This window comes from Manis javanica, chromosome 8 (genome assembly GCF_040802235.1).
Source record: "Manis javanica isolate MJ-LG chromosome 8, MJ_LKY, whole genome shotgun sequence".
NCBI lineage: Eukaryota > Metazoa > Chordata > Mammalia > Pholidota > Manidae > Manis > Manis javanica.
The window spans coordinates 65,533,189-65,553,836 of record NC_133163.1 but is presented as its reverse complement, the minus strand read 5'-3'; the positions used below and the strand labels follow the sequence as shown (position 1 = coordinate 65,553,836).

The following is a 20,648-nucleotide window of genomic DNA, read 5'->3' as shown; positions in this document are numbered from 1 at the left end:
TTGATGTTACGTTTAACTGAAACCATTGCCATAATCTGTTTCAGGGCCGACTTGATTCTCTAACAGAAGTGGATGACTCAGGACAGTTAACTATCAAATGCTCTCAAAATTACTTGTCTCTGGATTGTGGAATTACTGCTTTTGAGCTGTCTGACTATAGTCCAAGTGAGGATCTGCTTGGTGGCCTGGGTGACATGACCTCTAGTCAGGTCAAAACCAAACCCTTTGACTCCTGGAGCTACAGTGAGATGGAAAAGGAGTTCCCAGAGCTTATCCGAAGTGTTGGGTTGCTTACGGTAGCTACTGACCCTCTCCCTTCCAACTGCACTGAAGCAATTAGAGAGGAGGCATCTCAAATATCTCCCTCAGCAGATGACAAAGGTGGATGTGAGGAAAACAATGCTTCCACAGTCAAGGAACAACCAGGCCTAGCTCCAGGGACATCTCTGTCATCTTTGGGGACAGCTCTGTCAAATGCAGTTCAACCCTCTTCTGAGACTGGGAAGCAAGAATACAACTCCTCCTCCCAACTTGGGGCAAAGAATCAACAGCCTTTTCCCTGTGAAAATGCAACCCCCAAACGATCCATTAGAGATTGCTTAAATTATAACGAGGACTCTCCCACGCAGCCCATGTCACCAAAAAGAGGGCTTTTCCTTAAAGAGGAAGCTTTTAAGAATAATCTGAAAGGCACTGATGGGAAGAAGCAGATGGTTGATCTCAAGCCTGAGATGAGCAGAAGCACCCCTTCACTGGTGGACCCTCCTGACCGGTCAAAGCTGTGGCTGGTGTTACAGTCTTCCTATCCCAACAGCCTGGCTGCTGCCAGCCAGTCATACGAGTGTTTGCACAAGGTGGGCAATGGGAATCTTGAAAGCACAGTCAAAAGTCATATTAAGGAAATCTCCTCCAGCCTGGGAAGGCTTAAGGACTGCCATAAAGAGAAGCCTCAACTTAAAATGCCACACAAGTCCCCAGAGGAGGTACCTTTGTGCCAAACACCTAAACAGGGAACCAGTTCAGGCAAGCAAGCTGAAAACAAGAGGAGCTCAGTAGTGCCGAATGGAATTCCTTCGGGTACTCCCAAAGCCATAGAGGGGCCAGAAACGGATTCTGCTTCTACATCCTCCCTTGAGCCATGTAATCATAGACGTTGGAGTGCCAAATTGCCAGTGCAGTCAGAAATATCCAGTTCACCACCTTTCATTCAAAGCAGCGAATCGTCTGTTGGCTCAGACAGCATCATGTCTCCAGTACCCCTTCTTTCAAGGCACAAAACCAAAAAGAGTTACTCCTCCTCCCCAAGTCACATCGCCAGGAACGGTCAGGTTGTGGAGGCCTGGTATGGTTCCGATGAATACCTAGCACTGCCTTCTCACCTTAAGCAGACAGAAGTATTAGCTTTGAAGTTGGAAAACCTAACAAAGCTTCTGCCTCAGAAACCCAGAGGAGAAACTATTCAGAATATTGATGACTGGGAACTGTCAGAAATGAATTCAGATTCTGAGATCTGTCCAACATACCATGTCAAGAAGAAGCATACGAAGCTAGGAAGGGTGTCTCCAAGCTCCTCCAGTGACATAGCCTCTTCGCTGGGGGAGAGCATCGAATCTGGGCCCCTGAGTGACATTCTTTCTGATGAGGAGTTGTGTATGCCTCACTCTGGCATGAAAAAATACATTGATGAGAAGGCGGAGAGAGCTTCATCCTCTGAGAAAAATGAGAACCATTCTGCTGCAAAATCTGCTTTAATTCAGAAACTGATGCAAGATATTCAACACCAGGACAACTATGAAGCCATATGGGAAAAAATAGAGGTAAGGTGGTCTTCTTACCTGAATGATTTCTTACCTGATTTTTGGAAGTAATCCTGGGAAAAAGTCCCCACCCCATTATAAAATGTGTTCCTATTTTTGGTAAGCCTGATTTCCTAAAAAAAAGAAAAGAAAAAACAAACCATCACTGTGTTGTGACAGAGTGTGTGTCATTCGGAGCCGCCCTTGTAGCTTGATATGTCCCTGCCTGGCATAGTTCTACTGATATTCCTCAAACCTAGCATGGCTCTTGCTGAATGGCGGACCCCCTTGAAGGGAATACAAAGTAAAGTAGAACAGTAGTGTCCATACACAGTACCTCAGGAATATGTGAATGAAATACTCTAATTACCCTTATGGCTTTTTTTATGTGTTTGTTCTAATCCCAGCACAGCTTTCACATCCCGTGTTAACTTCCTTAAGAAACAGACCAGACATTTCTAATTTGGGGGGATTCTTTATTTTTCCTAAGTTTTCTTCTTTTTTGAGGCCTCTGGCTAATAACATGCTACCTATACTGTGTACCTCCCATGGGCTCTGAGATGGGGAGTTGATATTTGGGATAAATATGTACTTCTAGAAGGAATTATTAGATGCGATGAAATCTTGGAGGATGGATTTATCAAAGTTCTTAGGATTGAGCTCTGTAATGTAAGCTGTGATTTAAGACACTAGATGAAATTATAGTATCTATGAACAGAATAATCTGAAGGAATAAAATGAAGGTACATAAAACAGGGAAAATTTAATGGCAATATATAATAATCCCATATATTAGTAATTATTTTTACTGAATATATATTCATTCCATACAACTACCCTAGTATTAACCCCATTGTATGGATGAGGAGACTAAGGCTGACAGACACCAGTCAGTCTGCTCTAGAACCCATACTGACTAGATGCTCCCATTCCTCTCCTTAAGCCAGCAATCCATATGTACCACATGTAAATGGTGAGGTACTGTAGAGAGGAAATAGTGTCGGCAGAGCTAGGGAGTTCTTGTGAAGTGCTAGCCCTTTGGTGGAGCTTTGAAGGATGTGCCAAGATTTATACAGAGAAAAGGAAGGTGGGTATTTCAAGTAGGAGATACATAAACTAAAACACAATAGTGGGAAGTGGAATGCTCTTGGATATGGGGTGCACAGACAGCTGTGCTGAATGGAAAGCCTGTGAGCAGAAAGCCATGGAAGTCCCCATGTGTATGGTAAGCCTGGTTGCTGCGAGACCTAAGGGCCAGATCAGGGCAATTAGAATTTGTTCACCAGGCATTCATGGCAACTCTGGTGAAGGCAGTAATGCAACTCACAATAATTAGCTCTTCTTGAGCTCATATTTTGTGCTTAGTTCTATATAAGAGCTTTATATGCCTTATTTTACTTAAGTCATGAGAGGTAGGAATTTTTCTGATGAAAAAGGGCAGAACATGGTCAGGAAAGTTGTTTAAGGCCTCACAGCTACTAAGTGCAGAGTCAGGATTTGAACCCAGAGCAACACACATAAAGCACTGTAGGCCATGGCCTCCAGTAGCATTTCTAGAAGCTTTAATTGGCAGTAACAAGAGAGATGGCCATGGTAGTGGTGCTGGTGACGGGGGTGGAGATGTTGGCCTTTGGCAGCCAACCTAAGGAACTTCAGTGATGTGTGAACATGGGGAGTAGGGGTGAAGGGCTGTTGAAATGAACAGGATCCAAGAGACTGCTTTCAGGCCTTCCTCAGCCATTAAAGTCTGTAATGGCCCACAGCTAGTGATGATCCATTCTGGGCCTTGTTTCTCCTTTTGTAAGTAGAGGTGTTTTAAGCAAATGATGGCTATGATACCAGCTTCCAATGGTAGCATGCTTTGATTCTGTAATTCTACAGAAAGGAAGCCAAGTTTTCAGCCTCTGGGGACTGGTGTATCTTTAATAGAAGGAAATATTTGGATGGGTAGCTGGCTTCAGGTGGAGGTGAGGCAAGTAATTTTTTTTTAAATGTGCATTGATACTGAGTATATGATAAAGCTTTTAAGAGAAGTATCTTGTAGGCCATTGGAAATACGGTCCTGGAATTGGAATATGAGGTGAAGGCTAAAAGTAGATTAAGTGCCTTCCTCAGCCCAACCCTTCTTCACTATTTCAGGTGAGAGCAGATTCCAAATTCCAGGTCACTTAGCCTTGGATATCAACTCCAGCTCTGATCTCCTCTACCTAGTGACCCAAGGAACCTATTCTACCTGCAAAACATACATAACGAGAGAGGGTGTTATTTAACACCTTCCTTATACCAGGCATCTACTAGGCACTTTATCTGCAGTAATTCTCTCACAGGATTCTCAAAACAACCCTACAAGGTAGGTTTTATTATCCTAAATTGACCATTTCTCTTCCCCTCCAATGTCCCCACTCTGTGCCTGAATTACTACAGTGCCTCCTAACTGGTCTCTCTGCTTCCATTCTGCTCCCACTAAAGCAGCCAGAGTGATCCTTTTAAAACGTAAGTCAGATCATGTCACCCTTCTGCTCAGAACCCTGCAGCAGCTCCTGTCACATTCAGAGGCCCGACGGGCTGCTCCCCTGATTTCCTCTCTGACCTCGTTTCAACTGCTCTTCCCTGTGCTCACTTTGCCCCAGACCCACTGGCCTCTTTGCTGCTCCTTGAACAAGTGGGTCACGCCCCTGCCCGCAGGGCCTCTTTCGGGTCCCTCTGCACCTTCTCCATCAGATGCCCTCATTTCTAATTCCTTTACCTCTTCTAAGTCCTTGCTCAAATAGTAACTTCTCAGGAAGGCCTACCCTGAACACTTTTTAAAAGTATAACCTGAATTCTTTTTCTTTTTCTATAGCTCTCACCATATTCTGTCATTTTATATAATTCTCTTATTTAGTGAGTTTGCTTTTGGTCTGTCTCCCCCTGAAGAATGGGAGTTCAGGAATATTTATCTGTTTGGTTTGCTAATTTAGGATCTCACCTACCTAGATCAGTGCCTGGTACATAGTATTTATTTACTCAGTAAAGACTGTTGAATGAATGAGTCAATCCCCATTTTAGAGCAGAGGAAACTGAGTTCAGAGAGATGAAATAAACCACTTTTTCTAAGCTGCACAGCTAGTAAATTAGAGCCAGCCTTCAAGCCCCATCTGTTTTACTCTTCTCACTGGATAAAGTCTTGTGAATTCCCTCAGAGAATGAGAATAGAATGGAGAAGAGAAGAGGGGTGACAACTCAGTTTCAAGTTGTAGCCCAGTTTTGAGTTGGGGACAAGGGAGAGGCCCAGTTTTGGGGACCAGAAAGGGATGGATAGATTTCTTGGGTGGCAAGTAAATGGATTGAGAAGAGGTGTTTAGTAAGATGGATGTTAGCTTTATTCTCTGCAAAAGGGAGATTAAGAAGAATCAGAACAAAGAAAACAAACAACCTTTAGATCTGTTTGAGAGAGGATCAATGAGGACCTTTGAGAAAAATGGACTTAATGAAAGATTGGAGGTGGAAACTGGGTTATAGATGATTAAGAAGTGAGAAGCAATTCCTCATAGTTTAAGGAATTGGGCTGTGAAAGCAATATGAGACAAAGGGTGATAATTGGAAGTAAAGTCAAATAGAAGTATCTTTAAAACAAAGCTTATCTGGGGCAGAAAGAAAAGACTGTAGCAAGAGAGCTTGAGGTAGCTGGAAAGAGTGGATAAGTGTGGCACATACTGAGACAAGAAGGGAGGGAGGGCATGTGGAGCTCTGTGGAAGGACTTCTGGCCTGATGGAAAAAGTTCTAAAATACTGAGGAATACATCCTGCTACTGACTCCACCTCCACCAGATGGAGAGTGGTGTGTTTCCTTCTCCTGCCACAGCCCAAGTTCTCCTGTCTTGTCTCTGAGCCACAAATGGCACAAGGCAATAGGCAGCAGAGAAGCCCAGTACCAGAATAGAGATGTATGGGGCTGTGATAGAATCTCTGGGATTACATCTGAGTGACAAATGTCTTAGATGCCTTTAGGTTTTCTGTCACTCCCTACCCCTCATTCACATTTGTGTCTTTCTTGTGGTAGGCTGATTTTGTGAATGTGAAACATTTCTTTTTTAATGTGCACTTTTTATTCTATAGAAAAATTAATTTATTTGAATAGATAATCTACTAACGTGGCCTAAAAACATGTGTTAAAAAATATCCAGTAGAAACCCCTTCCTTATTCCCCATCTTGGGTTTCCACCTCACAAGAAGTGATCCCTGTTGTTTTTAGTTCTTATGTCCTTTAAGAAGTTCTTTACACATACACAAGCCAATGCACACATAGTTATTAAACAATATTTTAAAACCTGGGAAACAAGTTGCAACCTATTCATCTCCACAGATAAAAGCTCTTCAGTTAACTAAGTTCCTAAGGGATGGTCCCTCTCCTAATCTCACTTGGGAGTTGAGGGGATTTTGCTCAAATATGACTGATTTCCCCAAAATGTGTTATGTGGCTATGGTAGTCAAGCAGCTCAGGTCTGAGTGTTTACCTCTGAAGTGAGCTTCTCAAGGCCCAAAATTAAATTGAAAAATGAGTCAAGCCATTGAATTAGAGGCATTTGTTGTGATACATTCAAGAAACAGAACACAAGCAATGAAAAGAGAGAAGGACATGTCTGGAGCAGATGGAATCAAACAGAATGGTAAAAAATTAACGTAGTGGGATATTTTATGTGATACAAGCAATAGGGGTTGGCAAACTATAGCTTGTGGGCCAAATGAGGCCTAATGTCTAATTTTTAAAATAATGCTTTTTGAAACACAGTTATTCTAATCGTATATAGCTGCTTTTGTGCTGCAGTGACAGAGTTGAGTGGTTGTGACAGAGACCAATGGTTTGCAAAGCCTAAAATATTTGCTATCTGGTCCTTTTCAGAAAAATTTGCTGAGTGCTTCTCTGGAGGGAGGAAAAAGGAAGGAAAATAATTCCTGATCAGCATTTACTATGTGCCAGGTTCTAAAATAGGCTCTGTCATTTAATTTTTATAACAACCCTATGGAAGAGTGATTATTGATGCTGTTTTATAGATGAATTTAAGACTTCAATTTAAGATTTGACCAGGGTCTCACTGCTGCTAAGTGTAAGAGCTCAGAGTCTGGAGCTCACTTGATTTTCTCCTAAAAGTATATTCCAGGGCCAGGGAACTTAGACAGTAATCACATATGCAGATAAAAATCTCTCCGTAAAACCCACAAACCAATACTAGATTAGTAAATGAACAGTGTGGCTTCTTATGAACTGAATAGAAATGAGCTGCCTGATAAGTAGCCATTTTTGCAAGGTGGGTAATTATTGATACCATAGTAACACTGTATGATTCCTAGAGTGGCTGGCAGCATGCAATGCAATGTGGTGTGGCCTCAGTGAAGAATTTCAGATCTGTCATTTGGGATGTAGTTTGGGGGCTTACACAAAATTCTCAAAACTAATCCTGGATGATAGGGCTGCATTAGGTTGGACTTATTGGTGCCCAGTTGATGGACACATGACATAGCTGATGCCTTTTCTCCCAGAGATATAAATATCTTCAAGTGCCAGTTTATGGCATCTCAGCTGTAGTTCAGTGACTCAGCTGTCATTATCATTTTTCTTAGCGTCATCTATAAGCTGATTAAAAAAAACTTTTTTTGGTGCCAGTTAAAGATATCCTTGTACATAGGTTATTTCTGATTCCATGCAGCACATACTTAGCTGAGTGCGTGCTCTCTGTGACTAGGCTATGTAAAACTGCAGTCAAGTCTGTAGTAGCAAAGCGAAGGCACCATTGCTGCTGCCTAGAGAGGATCTGGGAAATGGTTGGTAATACCAGGGCAATGTGAATGTAGAAGAGGTTTGATCCTGAGAACACCTTGGCACTGACTTGTATGATCCTTTTTCCAAGAGGGTAAAATGTGTCCAGACAGGACCCATCCTATCTTTTACCCTCATTTTGACTGTATGCTGACACATTAGTAATACCAGACTGATAGTGGAAATCATTAAAGAAATACCACGTGTCCTGAGTTTTCTGTTCTTTCCTTTTCCCTTTATTCATTGTGATTAAAAAACATGTAACAAAATTTGCCATCTTAACTGTTTTTAAGTGTACACTTCAGTAATGTTAAGTATATTTACATTTTTGTGAAAAAGATCACCAGAATTTTTTGCGTCTTGCAAATCTGAAACTTTATAGCCCATTAAACTACAACTTCCCTTTCTCCCCTCTCCCCCAGCTTCTGATATTCTACTTTCTCTTTCTATGAATCCGACTACTTTAGATACCTCGTGTAAGTGGAATCATACAGTATTTGTTTTTCTGTGACTGGTTTATTTCAGTAACCGGTTTATTTCAATAATCCATGTTGTAGCATCTGACAAGACTTTCTTCTTTTTTAAGGCTAAATAATATTCCACTGTATGTATATACACATTTTGTTCTTCCATTTATCTGTGGATGGTTATTTGGCCTGCTTACAACTCTTGGCTACTGTGAATAGTGCTGCTATGAACATGGTGTGCATATATCTCTGAGACCCTGGTCTCAAGTCTTTTGGGTATCTACCTGGAAATGGTATTATTGGTAGCTCTATTTTAATGTTTTGAGTACCTCAATACTATTTCCCATAGCAGTTGCTCCCATAACAGTGCACACAAGTTCCAACTTCTCTATATCCTTGCCAACATTTGTTATTTTATATCTTTTCTTAATAGTAGGCATCCTAAAGGGTGTAAGGTGATATCTCATTATGGTTTAGATTTGCGTTTCTCTGATGATTAGTGATGTTGAGCATCTTTTCATATGTTTGTTGGTCATTTGTGTATCATCTTTGGAATAATGTCTATTCAAGTCCTTTGCCCATTTTTTAATTGGGTAACTTGATTCTTTTATTGTTGAGGTGCAGGAATTCTTTATATATTCTTAATATTAACCCCTTATTAATTATACATATGATTTGCAAATATTTATTCCTATCCTGTAGGTTACTCTGTTGACTGGGTCCTTTGGTGCACAAAAAATTTTAAGTATGATATAATACCATTTATCTATTTTTGCTTTTGTTTTCTGTGCTTTTGGTGTCATATCCAAGTAATCATTGCCAAGTCCAATGTCATTAGGCTTTCCCACTATGTTTTCTTCCAGTTTTATAGTTTTAGGTTTTAGGTTTAGGTCTTTGAGTTCACTTTTATTTTATCTCAGTATGATTACCTCTCATATTTTAAGGATTTCACCCCAGGCTTTCTTGTAAAATAGGACATTGCTTCAAGGCTAGAGCCAAGTCATCTTCTGAGACTTATCTCTTAAAAAAAAAGAACACTTGGAGTCACTCTTTTTAAAAAGTCCTGTCTGATCATTATTTACTTGATTTGATATTTAAATAAGTCCCATTTGACATATGCTGTAGCTTTCTTTATTCACTCCCAGAGTAACTCATAATCAAGGTCCTCTACAAATTCAGTTCTCACTAGCCTTTGATGTTTCTTTTATGCCAAGGATGTACCTGTTTTCCTAGAGCTGATGGAGTGGTAGTCTGCTCTTAGATGTTAATAATGATTTCTTAAGAGCAGCCTGTCAGATAGGAACATTTTCAGGTTATTGGGTTATACTGTTCTTCATTTTGTATGTGCCTTTGCCTTATGATAACTTTTCCCTTCACAGTTAGTTGCTAGTATTCCTCTTGTCTCTGAATTCTCTCTCTTCCTCACATTTTCTCTCCTATTTTTCTTTATTTGTGTTCTGGACTATATATAGTTTTCATTCTCTGGTGCCTACTTTTCTTTTAATTTCTTTTTCCAAGAATATCTTCTGCTTTCTCCCTGTAATGCTGTCCTGGAGATTCTGATTCCAAATATGAGAGCACTATGAGCTGGCTCTCCAGCACCATCCAGTGAAAAAAGAAGGATTTAGTTTATATATCAAGGAAAAAGCCAGATTCTTAAAGAATTACTCAGGCTTAGCTTTGTAATTAAAATTGGAAGATTCAGGAGTCCTAAACGATTACAAATTGAACATAAATTGATAGTACAGATAATTATCCAACAAGAGGTATCATTAGCAGAATGCTGTAGGAGCTCTGAATATTCCATACTATGGAATTCCATACTAAAACCTAAATTTTGTTTTAGATTCTGGACTTAGAGCTTGAGAGAGCTATGATAACATAATTTAAGGGTCTGTGCTTATTACATAAGATAATATTTGATAACTTCCAAGTGGAAGTTAAAAACTGGCGGAGCAGAGAAAGCAAGATGACAAATGTATCTAGATGAAGCGTCACGGAAGAGGAGTTACTTGAGCTGGGCCTTGACTGATGAACAGAATGTGGATAGAGATGAGGAGGCAGAAAGATAATGACAGAAGCTGTGGCATATGCCAAAGTCAAGGGCAAGAATATTGAGGTTATATTTGGGAAACACTAACGAGATGCTTGGTAATTTGAAATTTAGGCTAAACTGCTCTAAAGAAAGAGACCCCAAAATATAATAAGATAGAAAAATAGAAATATTTTCCTTTCTCACATAACAAGAATTAGGCAGACAGCCCAGGAAAGATAGAGGCCACCGAGGACCCCTGGTACCTTCTCCCTGTTGCCCTTCTATGGCTCACCAATAGTACTGTATCTGCATTCCAGCTCACCAAAAGAGGGAGTGGAGACAGGCCAGACATCTTCTTACAGATGACTCGGAAGTTGCACACGCTACATCTGTTCACATCCCATTGTCCCAGACTTAGTCATATGACACCAACTAACTGCAAAGGAGTTTGAGAAAGGAGCCTCTAGGCTATGAACATTAAGAGGCAGATGTCTCTTCAACCAACTGCTGGTTGGAATACAGTTTATTGATGGGAAAGGGAATATAAAGCTGAAAAGAAAGAATAGAGCCAAAATATGATGGATTTTGAATTCCAAATGTTTGCATAGCTTTGGCACAAAATAAATACCTGTCTATTGAATGTATAAATAAATAAGTTTATGAAAGTGTGAATGTATCATTCAGTTTGAACTTTATCCTTTACACCAGTAATTACAAGCTAAAATGACCCTAAGAGTTCAGACAGATAATATAAATGCATCATACAGCCAGGTGAAAATAGTGAGTGATGGAAACAGAACAACTAGAGGGTAAGTGCTTGTGTCTAAAGGGCAACTACTACTTATCCCAGGTGATTGTAGTGCAATAATGTGGGTCATTGTGACTAGATGTTGCAATATTTTAAAAAGAAGTAGGAAATCTGTATTTTACGTGACATATCCCCCCCCCTTTTTTTTTCAATATTTAATCTGAACAGTTTTGAAACAGGTCAAATAAAACACATCTACAGGACAGATTTGACCCTCGTGTCACTAATTTGCTGTCTTTGTGAAAATGAGAAACTACTTAGAATTTTGGCCCAGAGAGTTGCTATAGTTTTAAGAAGGTTAATCTGGCTATCGTGTATCTGGCTAGCTATACCACTAGTGAAGTGATTCTCGATTAGGGCTGCACATTGTAATCACTGGGGATATTTGAGAAAAAATCCCTACCTCAGATTCCATCCCAGACAATTAAATCAGATTCTAGAGAGGTGGACATTTTTAAAAGTTTTTCTAGCAATTCCAATGTGTAATCAAGAGTGGGAGCTGGTGCTCTAAGGCCAATTTGGAAGGTTATTGCAATAGCCGGGACATGTGATAAAAGGATCTGAACTGTGGTTTTAGAAACCAGCTGAGGAAAGAAAGAAACAGAGGTGGGAGACATTATAAAGGACAAATTGATCATTTTTTTGCATTTTAAAAATAGGAGAGTAGAGGAAAGGCATCAAAAAACTTGAAATTTCAAGTTGAGTTTGGGGGCTAGGAGATGAAAGGAGTTTAACGAACGGTTTCAAGGGACACATGAAGTTAAGATACACAGCAGATAAATGGGGGAAAGGGATATGTTATCTTATGTGCAAATACTGTGGCTCAAATCCAAATAGAGTTCTAAACCAATGTAACATTTTTAAAGATAAGCCTATACAATTTTTTTAAGGATAATTATCTTTTGTGTGTATTTTATTTGTTGTAATGCCAGGGAAAACCTGTGAATTAACATTGCTAATGGATGTGTTGAGACAAGATGTCAAGGTCATTTCTCAAGGTTGGTGGAAGAAGTGCTATAGAGATCCAAGCAAATGCCTTCCTGGTTCACATACTGGGAATGTTTCAATCCTGCCTTAGTGGGGTTTCTGCAGAGCCTTAGCTGGGTCTTGAGGCTGTATCAATGATGGTTTAGCACCACCGTGAGGCTCTATCCAGTCACTGCACCAAATTTTTGGCCTCTTAAATATGCAGGGAAGAGGTGCAGTTTTTTGTTCACAGTTTTAAGTATCAAGATGAAAATAGTTCTTTGTTATTTTCTTGGTATGGAAAGGTTGTGATTGAATAATACATTCTTGTATCAAGATAATTACAGTGCCTTAACTATTTGACAACAAATATTTCTATGATAATTAAAATCAAAAGGGGAAGAAACTCAGTATTGTATTTTTAAATTCAACTAAAATAATTCTTAGGTTATTGTGAGTTCTTCTTTATCCTTAAGCCAAAATAATGACTCTGTAATGCTGGTAGGGTGTTTTGGAAAGATAACAATTAAAAAAAAAACAAAAACAAATCCTTGACATTTGTTACCTACTTACAACAAGTCAGGCAAAATACTAAGAGGTTTATTAATTTAACACATCCAATTAATTCTCAAGGAAAAAAAATCTCTCTTTGATGCAGATACACTTATCTTATATTCCTATTTTACCAATAAGGACAGGAGACATAAGGAAGTTAATAATTTACTCAAGGGTATAGGACTTGAAGGCAGGGATTTTGGGCTGTTTCCAACCCTGCAACCTTTTAATTATGAAAACTTGGATAAGTCCCTAAAAGTTTACTGTTTAAGTCTCCTGGTCTTTCAAGTGGAATATTAATTATGTTTGTAATGCCATTGCACAAATTAATGTATGGAATTACAAAGAACAAAGGCTCATTGTAAACTCTAAAGTCTACATGAATATTAATCTTATCATTATGTGACCTTTCCTATGAATGTAGGGAATTAGCATCAACTTTAGTAGAAAAAACTAGAATAAGAATCTTAATTCTGCCCCTAAGTAGCATTGTGACCTTGGAAACTTAACCTCTCAAGCCTCAATTTCAAAAAGTAAATGTTAATAAAGAAATTGTGTTGGATGACCTCAGAAACTTCTCAGTTCTGAAATTTATGAGATTAATTGTGAGGCATAAAACTAAGATAAGCAGCCTTTCTTAGCATTTCTCTGTAAAACACTCACTGAAATTTATCACTTCAACATGGTTGGCTTTCTGGTCCATGGGAGACTCTGGATAAATCCCCCTTAGATGATCCTAATGGTAAGTGAACCTGAGATGGTGACATTAGTGAGCCTGGAGGTAGGAAACTGTTCCTGCTGCATTCCTGGCACTGTGATATGATAAGAACCAAACATCCTAGAGGAACTGGGGCCTGGCTAGTGTTTGTAAGATGCCAAGAGACCAGGGACAATGGTGATAGTAGACAAGTAAGTAACCCAGTAAGAATTAGATGTGGATTAGCCTGAACTTATAGCAAACAAGGTCAAACTAAATTAAGCAGATTGGAAACATTCACCTTGGCTATTGTGATGTCTTACCATTACCTGTCAGCACTGCTATTCGTGCTCTGTTCAGACAATATGGGGGAATACCATTCCAAGAGTGTGGGTTCTGGGTCAATGTCACTGACAATGTCAGACCATGTCTGAGTCTGTGGATCTTACTATATAAAAATGATTGGCCTGAATTTTGCATGGCACAAAGCAGTTTTACCGAGGAAAGGTATTGCCTGTAAGCTCAGGCCCATGTGCTTTACATCTTTTAGGCAGATGAATTTCTATGCATTACTTGTTAGGAAGCCAGTGGCTTTACATTTGCCTTTGTTTCTTATGTAAGAATCAAAGAAGTTGTTGGTATTTTGTTTTTTAATACTTTTAAGATAATCAAACTGGAGAGGTGTCACTTACAGATGGTGCTCTGATATTTTAGATTTGTTTGGAGACCATTCACTATTCATTTGAAAAAGGCGCATGGTGTGTGTGTGTGTGTGTGTGTGTGTGTGTGTGTGTAAGAGAGAAGGAGAGAGACAGACACAAAAAGGTGTATGTCACAATTGGCAGTCTAGTATTCCTACTGGAGTTCATTACCTTATAAAACTAAGGCTGATAAGTTGTATTAACAGCAGTTTTTATTTTTTCTTTATTTTCTATAATGTATATTCAAAAATAAAGTCTCATTAGAGCCTTTTTCCTTTTCCTATCCTCACTACATCTTTGGTTTTATATAGTTTGGTATATGCCATGGTATTCAAGAGACTATTGACCAGAGCCTTCTTAATAGGATAAAGGGTCCATGGAAAATCACATTGCTCTCACTCCTCTCTCTAGACACACTTGTAAATAATGGCTAAGAGTAGCCTTGCTCAAATTACCAAAAAGATGAATATTCAGAAAACTAGTAGGTGGAACTCTATGGTAAAGGAAACATTGCATTTGGTAGGAAGAGATTTCTGGAGCCATATGTATTAATGGGTGAGGAAGCGTATATGGTGCTCTATGGTGGTGGAACATGGTGGCTAAGAATATTATGCTATCCTGAGCAGGTAACTTGACCTCTCTGTGTCCTCCTCTGCAAAATAGGGTTAAAAGTGTGTTTTTCACATAAAGTTATGACCTTTAAATGTCTTAGAATGTATAAAGAGCTAAGATTAGTACCCAGCATGTAGTAAGCATTCAATCAATTTTAGCTCCCTTGGTTGTTATTGTTGTCATTATTGCTGCTTTGGGAGCAGGGGGTCAAGCCTTAGCAGCTTCTTGTATGTAGATGACTCTGGCCTTTTGGGATCAAATGCCACCACCCTGGTTTCTCCTCTCACCTTCGGCTACCTCGGTCATCATGAAGCTTCAGCCTCCTTCACAACCCTCCCTAGCAACGATTAATGCCACCCCTCCCCCTACTTGTCCCTTCTTGGGACCTGTGAGGGTTGGCCTAGATACCTGCACCCCTCTTGAGTCTCTGGGCCTCTCGTCTTGACAAATGATTCTTATATTGTACTAGAGATAATTCTCTGCTGATTGGTCCAATAATTTTAGTTAATGCACTTCTGGACATTTTAAGAAGTTTATGTTGGGGAATTTCTGCTATGAATGTGTATTCAGACAAATACAAACTTTTAGTTTATACTATTGATACATTTATTTTATACTGTTGTGACATTAGTGAGCCTGGAGGTAGGAAACTATTCCTGCTGCATTCCTGGCACTGTGATATGATAAGAACCAGACATCGTAGATGAATAAATAAATAATAAATAAATGACCTTATTTATTTATAATATGAACTTATTTATTTATAATTTTATTTATACATATTTATATTTATTTATATTTACTTATAAATAATAACTCCTATAGCACTCTTTCACCAGAGGGTGGGTCATTACAATTATAGGAAGAAAAAGGAAGGTCTTCCAATAGGTTTAGAATTATCCCTCAAGCCCCTGACTGCTGAAGATGAAAAGATTGAGAACGTGTCTCAGAAAGTCGGCAATAGGTTGGGGTGACTTATTGGGAAAGAAGCATTTGATCTGAATATTGAAGGATAGATAAGGTGAGTGGAGGAGAAGACACTTGGAGAATGTGTGGAAGTCACCAAAGCTCAGTTCCCTGTCTAACTAGAGGAGAGGGAACGAATCATCTGAACATGTTTGGCTTTGATGGCAGCTGTATAGTCAAGAGCCACAGACATTAACAGTTAAAAAAAGCTTGAGAAATTGTTCAGCTCACTGACCTCATTTTACAGCTGGAACCTGTCTCATCCAGTCTGCAGCATTTCCTATTATAACCTGCAGGGCCCTGGTTATACCAGATCTTGCAAGTTTGTCACAGAGGACAGGAAGCACTTTTCTTTCAAGACCAATACTAAATGTCCCCAGTACCCCACAGTGGTTGGCCCTTTATCTTTGTTTTCCTGAGATATTTTGAAGCAGTTTTCCCTTCTCTGCATTTGATGTATGTTGAAAGAATTCCATAGTTGGTTTTGAGACACAGTCAGCATCAAGAATCACTGAGAGACACAGAATGAAGGACTGGGGTGAAGAAACTTGACTGTATTCACTCTGGAGCCTCAAAATGTAACAGACACGTTGGACATATCCCACATGCTGTGCCTAGGTCATCTTATCCATGCCTGGGGTCTCCAGTACCACCTGCATGTTGCTTTCTCTGACGTAGATGTTGTTTCATACCTCAGCTGAGTTCTGAAACCAAACTCATGATATCTAATACCACGTTCATCATTTTCCTGTGGACTATTTCTTCCTTTTGAATTCTTATTGCTTCTTTCACAGAATGGTACCTCCCCCTGAAACAAGTTGGCAATCATTTCAGATTCTAACAGATTTCTCATCCATCACATCCACTTGGTCCCATCCATTTTAATTTTAACTTCTCTGTAACCTGGCATGTTGCCTCCATGTTACCTGCTGCTGCCTTAGTCTAGTCCTCATTGACTATTTCATAGAGTAGTGTAGCAGCCTTTTAACTGGCTTCTATAATCTCAGCCTTACACTCAGTAATCCACACTGCAGCCAGAGTGAGTCTTCTAAGATGCCAGTCAGGTTCTCTCACTCCCCTGTTTCAGAACTCCAGTGACCCCGCCACCCACCCCCTACCCCACCACCCACTTGTCCTCAGGATAAAGCCTAAACTCCAAGTATGTTACATGTAGCCTGGTTCCTGGCCAGAATCTCCAATCTCATTTTTCAGTGTTTTCCAATTTTCTTCCAGGGTGTTAGCTGTGCTATCCTGAGGATTCTCAGAATGAGCTGTCCTCTCTTGGATTTCATCTTCCGGGAATGCTTTTCCCTGCTCCTCCCACTGCCTTTTATTTCTTTTTTTGAATAACTGACATTTATCTTTCAGGGCTCAGCTTAGTTGTGATTTCCTCCATGAAGCTCTCCTTGATGTCCCAAGTCTAATTTAATGCCTTCTAATGGCTCTTGAACACTGGCATTATCTACAACCGAGGTTCTCAAGAGAATGCTTCAGGCACCTCTAGGGTTCCCAAGATCCTTTCAGGAGGTCCACAAGGTCAAACTATTTTTTAATTAAAACTAAAATGATATTTGCCTTTCCCACTATTATTCTGTGTGCTGTAGAGTTTTCCAGAGGTTATGTAACAAATGATATTTCAGGAAATTTAAGGGCAGAATTAGAAGTTGGAGTCCAGCCATCTTCTATCAAGCCAGATATTAACAAGATTTGCAGAGCTAAAGTAGTGCCACTCTTTTCACTATTTTTCAAAACACATTTTTTATAACAATGTGTTATGTTAACATGTAGTAGATTGCTGTTGTTGTTTATACATGAGTAAATATTTTTTAAAATTCTAAAGTAAATATTGATAGTTATAACTCATGGAAACAAAAACTCTTTGGGGCCCTCAATAATTCTTAATAGTCTAATGGAGTGCTAAGACTAAAAGTTTGAGAACTGCTGATCTATATTATCATATATATCATACTTTATATTACTGTGCTCTGAACTCTGTAAGAGTCTGGGTCAAATATATGTAAGTCTCAGGTCCTAATACAATTTCTGATACATACTAAGCTCTCAACAAATAATTTTGGAATAAAGGACCTAATACACACATGTGCATGTATATGTACACACACATGGAGTTTGAGCAAAAAAAAAAAGTAATTTTCACTTCAGCTGGCCTAATGCTACCCAATTTAGATAGTATACACCATTAACTAAACTAATAGTACTCTGAAATTGCATATTATTTTTAAAAGCTCTAGTTCTGTCCTTTTTTTTGAACTCCAGAAATTTTGTATAAGGATGGCTATAAAAATTTTGACAACACTTGAGTTCTGGTTCAGCTATTTACTGGTTGCGTGTTATCAGTCAAGTACTTAATCTTTCTGAGCCTCAGTTACTTCTCCTGTTAAATGGGGAGCATTGATGGGTCCTAAGGGCCTTTTGAAGATTGGTCTTTCCTTCTAATCTGCATGGGAGCTCTTCTCCTTTCCAAGCAGATGTATTTAGATAATACTATTTCTGTCTTCTTGGCTTTAATGATAGTGCAGTAGCTGAGTTGTTACCCTTTACTCTCTCATCACCCTAAAGTTGTCTTGTAGAAAGTTGGCTATTTTCTTGCTCATTCAGTATGACAAACTTTCCACAAGGAATTTCATTTTTTTCCTAAATACAATAACTTTGTTATTACTAGAGAATTCTGTGTTCTCAGAGAAAATTTAGAATATTTAGATAAATAACAACTCAATAATCACAGGTAATCTTTTGAATGATCTTAGCATTCTACAAATACTCCCATCTGTCCATGTGCATTCTTGCTCTGGATATTTGGTTTGCATGGTTTTACTAATCAGCAAATTATTGAGAGGTAATTTAAACACACAATTGTATTTTCAGCTCTCCATTTCAGGTCAAGGAGCCAACCTTTTTCATGAACACTTCATGGGCATGTTAGGAAATGTTCATTAAAAGTGATTGCGTAGCTCCAACAAGGTTGGGGGAAGCTGAGCTGTAGAAGGACTGAGCAGGTAGAGAGAAGGGAGAAGTGGGGAAGAAAGGATAACAAGGAGAAGAGTGGAGAACAAGGGAGGGGAGCGGCTGTGGGGAGAGGAAGGAGAAGAAAAAGGCAAAAGAGAAACAGTAGTCAAGAAAGAAAGAAAAAGGAGGAATGAAAAGAGAACACAGAGTGTAGGGAGAACACAGAGTGTAGGGAGAATGATCGAAAACAAAGGGAGCTGTGATGGGGATGGTTGGGAAATGAGAATGGACAGCAGTGGAAGTTACTGGTTTTTCTTTCTGTGAGCCTCCTGGGTTAGTAAGTCTGGGTTTCTAAGTCTGGTTAGAAAGGCAGTGTGGTGTAGTAGTTCAGAATTTGGGCTCTGGAATAAAACTAGTTAATAGCTATTTAAGACTTTATGACCTCTAATAAATTACCTAACTCTTCCTTGTGTCAGCCTGTGCATCTGTACAGTAGGGAAATTTGCACAGACTAAATGACTGCATAAGTTATTAGAAAAATAGCTAGTAGATAGTTAGCACCCACATGTGAAGTATTGTAATTTGTAATCCTGGATATGAAAAACCTACAATTAAACTATTAAACATCACAATCCAAAATTCTAAGGTGTGAGCACCTCAGTTTCTCATCTGGGATTTAGAGGCAAATGAAGGTGATCTAGGTCTGCCCACCCAGTGTCTTTGGAGGATTGGGAGTGCCTGAGGCAAGGTCTCCCCTAGAGTAAGTGAGCAAAGCTTTGGGTCATTTGGACTACCTGGGAGGGTCCCCAGCTTTACTCCGGATAGCTGTTGAGTATTTGAGCTTATTGGTGCTTCAGTTTCCTCCTCTATAAAATGGAGAGTGTGGGAATCTTATAGCATAGGGTTGTTGTAGGGGTTAAATATGTGCCTGCCTGGCACATAATAAGTGCTCAGTTAATATTAACCCATTACTAGTTCCAGTTTATTCCCAATTCTTTTATTCATTCCTGTAACTTGGGGTGGGTGAGAATATTTTCTCAGCCTGAGGCAAAATACCTTTAAAATTGAAATCAGTCAAAGGGAGGAATAAAGTGGGAGAAATCCATTTTTTTCCTACAAGCAGTCATCTACTTCTTTCCCATGTCTCTCATGACCCGGCTGCAAAAGGGGACCCCACCCAACTTCTCTGGTCCAGATATGCCCTTGCTCCCCCTTGTAATTACCTATTGATATGGAGACAGACTACTCCTCTCTACCCCTTGGAAATACCTATTTATATAGAGATGTGCTAAGGCCAGATGAGAGATTTTGGAAATATTGCAATTTTACCCACAGTCCACCCCTCCAGAAATCTCGCCTCACAATCCATTCACTCCCCATCTTCCATAATGGTCCCTGTGTGAGAAAACTGGAGCACTGTAACCAGACTAATAACATACAATAACAACAGCAATAAAATCATGATAATCCTCAAGCCAGAGGATTCAGCTAGGTTCAAAGTCCTATGCAGATTAAGTCCATAGCTCTCCCATTCCCCAGGTGGTCAGTAGCTGAATGGATAGGGGGTTTGGAGCAATCATCATGTGGCAGCTGCAACCAGTGGGCAGGTCCAGACCACAGGGACTGTAGAAGAAAATAACCTTAAGGGTGATAAGATACATATTTTAATGACACCAACATAGGCCATCAGGTAGGATGCATTCAAGAGAATGGTCCTGTGATAGGACAGTAGCAGGAATGGGATCTCAACCTGGTCTAGTGTACCAGACTTTCACCTCCTTCCTGTGGGAGTTACAGATCAGTCAATATATAGGGCTACAGGAGGTACATGCACTGGCCATAAAGAAAAACAGAACTTCCCTGTAAGATGCTCTTACCTCCCAAATGTTTTGGGTACACTACTGTGATCTTGGGAACCATTCTGCTGTTACTCCAGGAACACACAGGAGGCTTGCTTCCAGACCTTTCCCCCAAGGTGTCAGAAGAGCCAGCCATCACTGGTCCATGTGTTGAAATGTCCAGGGCCACGTCCACTCAACAGAGTCTCCAGGGTTTAATGCAGTTGGGGCTGGCAGCAGGATGTTGCTCTGCTGGCCATATCCTGACTTCAGTAACTCCTCTTTGGTTTGCACATACAGTTGTATAGGAGAGGCAGCAAGGTGTGTTAGCATATCCACAGGCTCAAGGCTCCTTTTCGGGGCTTCTCATTCAAACACCGTAGCACTGTCCATAAGCAAACTGATCAGCCCCGTAGACTATTGGTGTCTGACTTCAGGCCAGA

At 39.8% G+C, this 20,648-nt stretch overlaps 1 protein-coding gene across 6 annotated transcripts in view; it reads left to right on the top strand.

Moving 5' to 3' along the window:
- Positions 1-20,648, top strand: part of AKAP6 (A-kinase anchoring protein 6) — a 627,130-nt gene that overhangs the window by 328,558 nt on the left and 277,924 nt on the right. For all 6 annotated transcript variants that reach the window (XM_036999333.2, XM_073211384.1, XM_073211383.1 and 3 more), the window contains one exon: positions 45-1,817. In XM_036999333.2, coding sequence (XP_036855228.2) covers positions 45-1,817 — 1,773 coding nt within the window. The remainder of the gene's footprint in view (positions 1-44; positions 1,818-20,648) is intronic.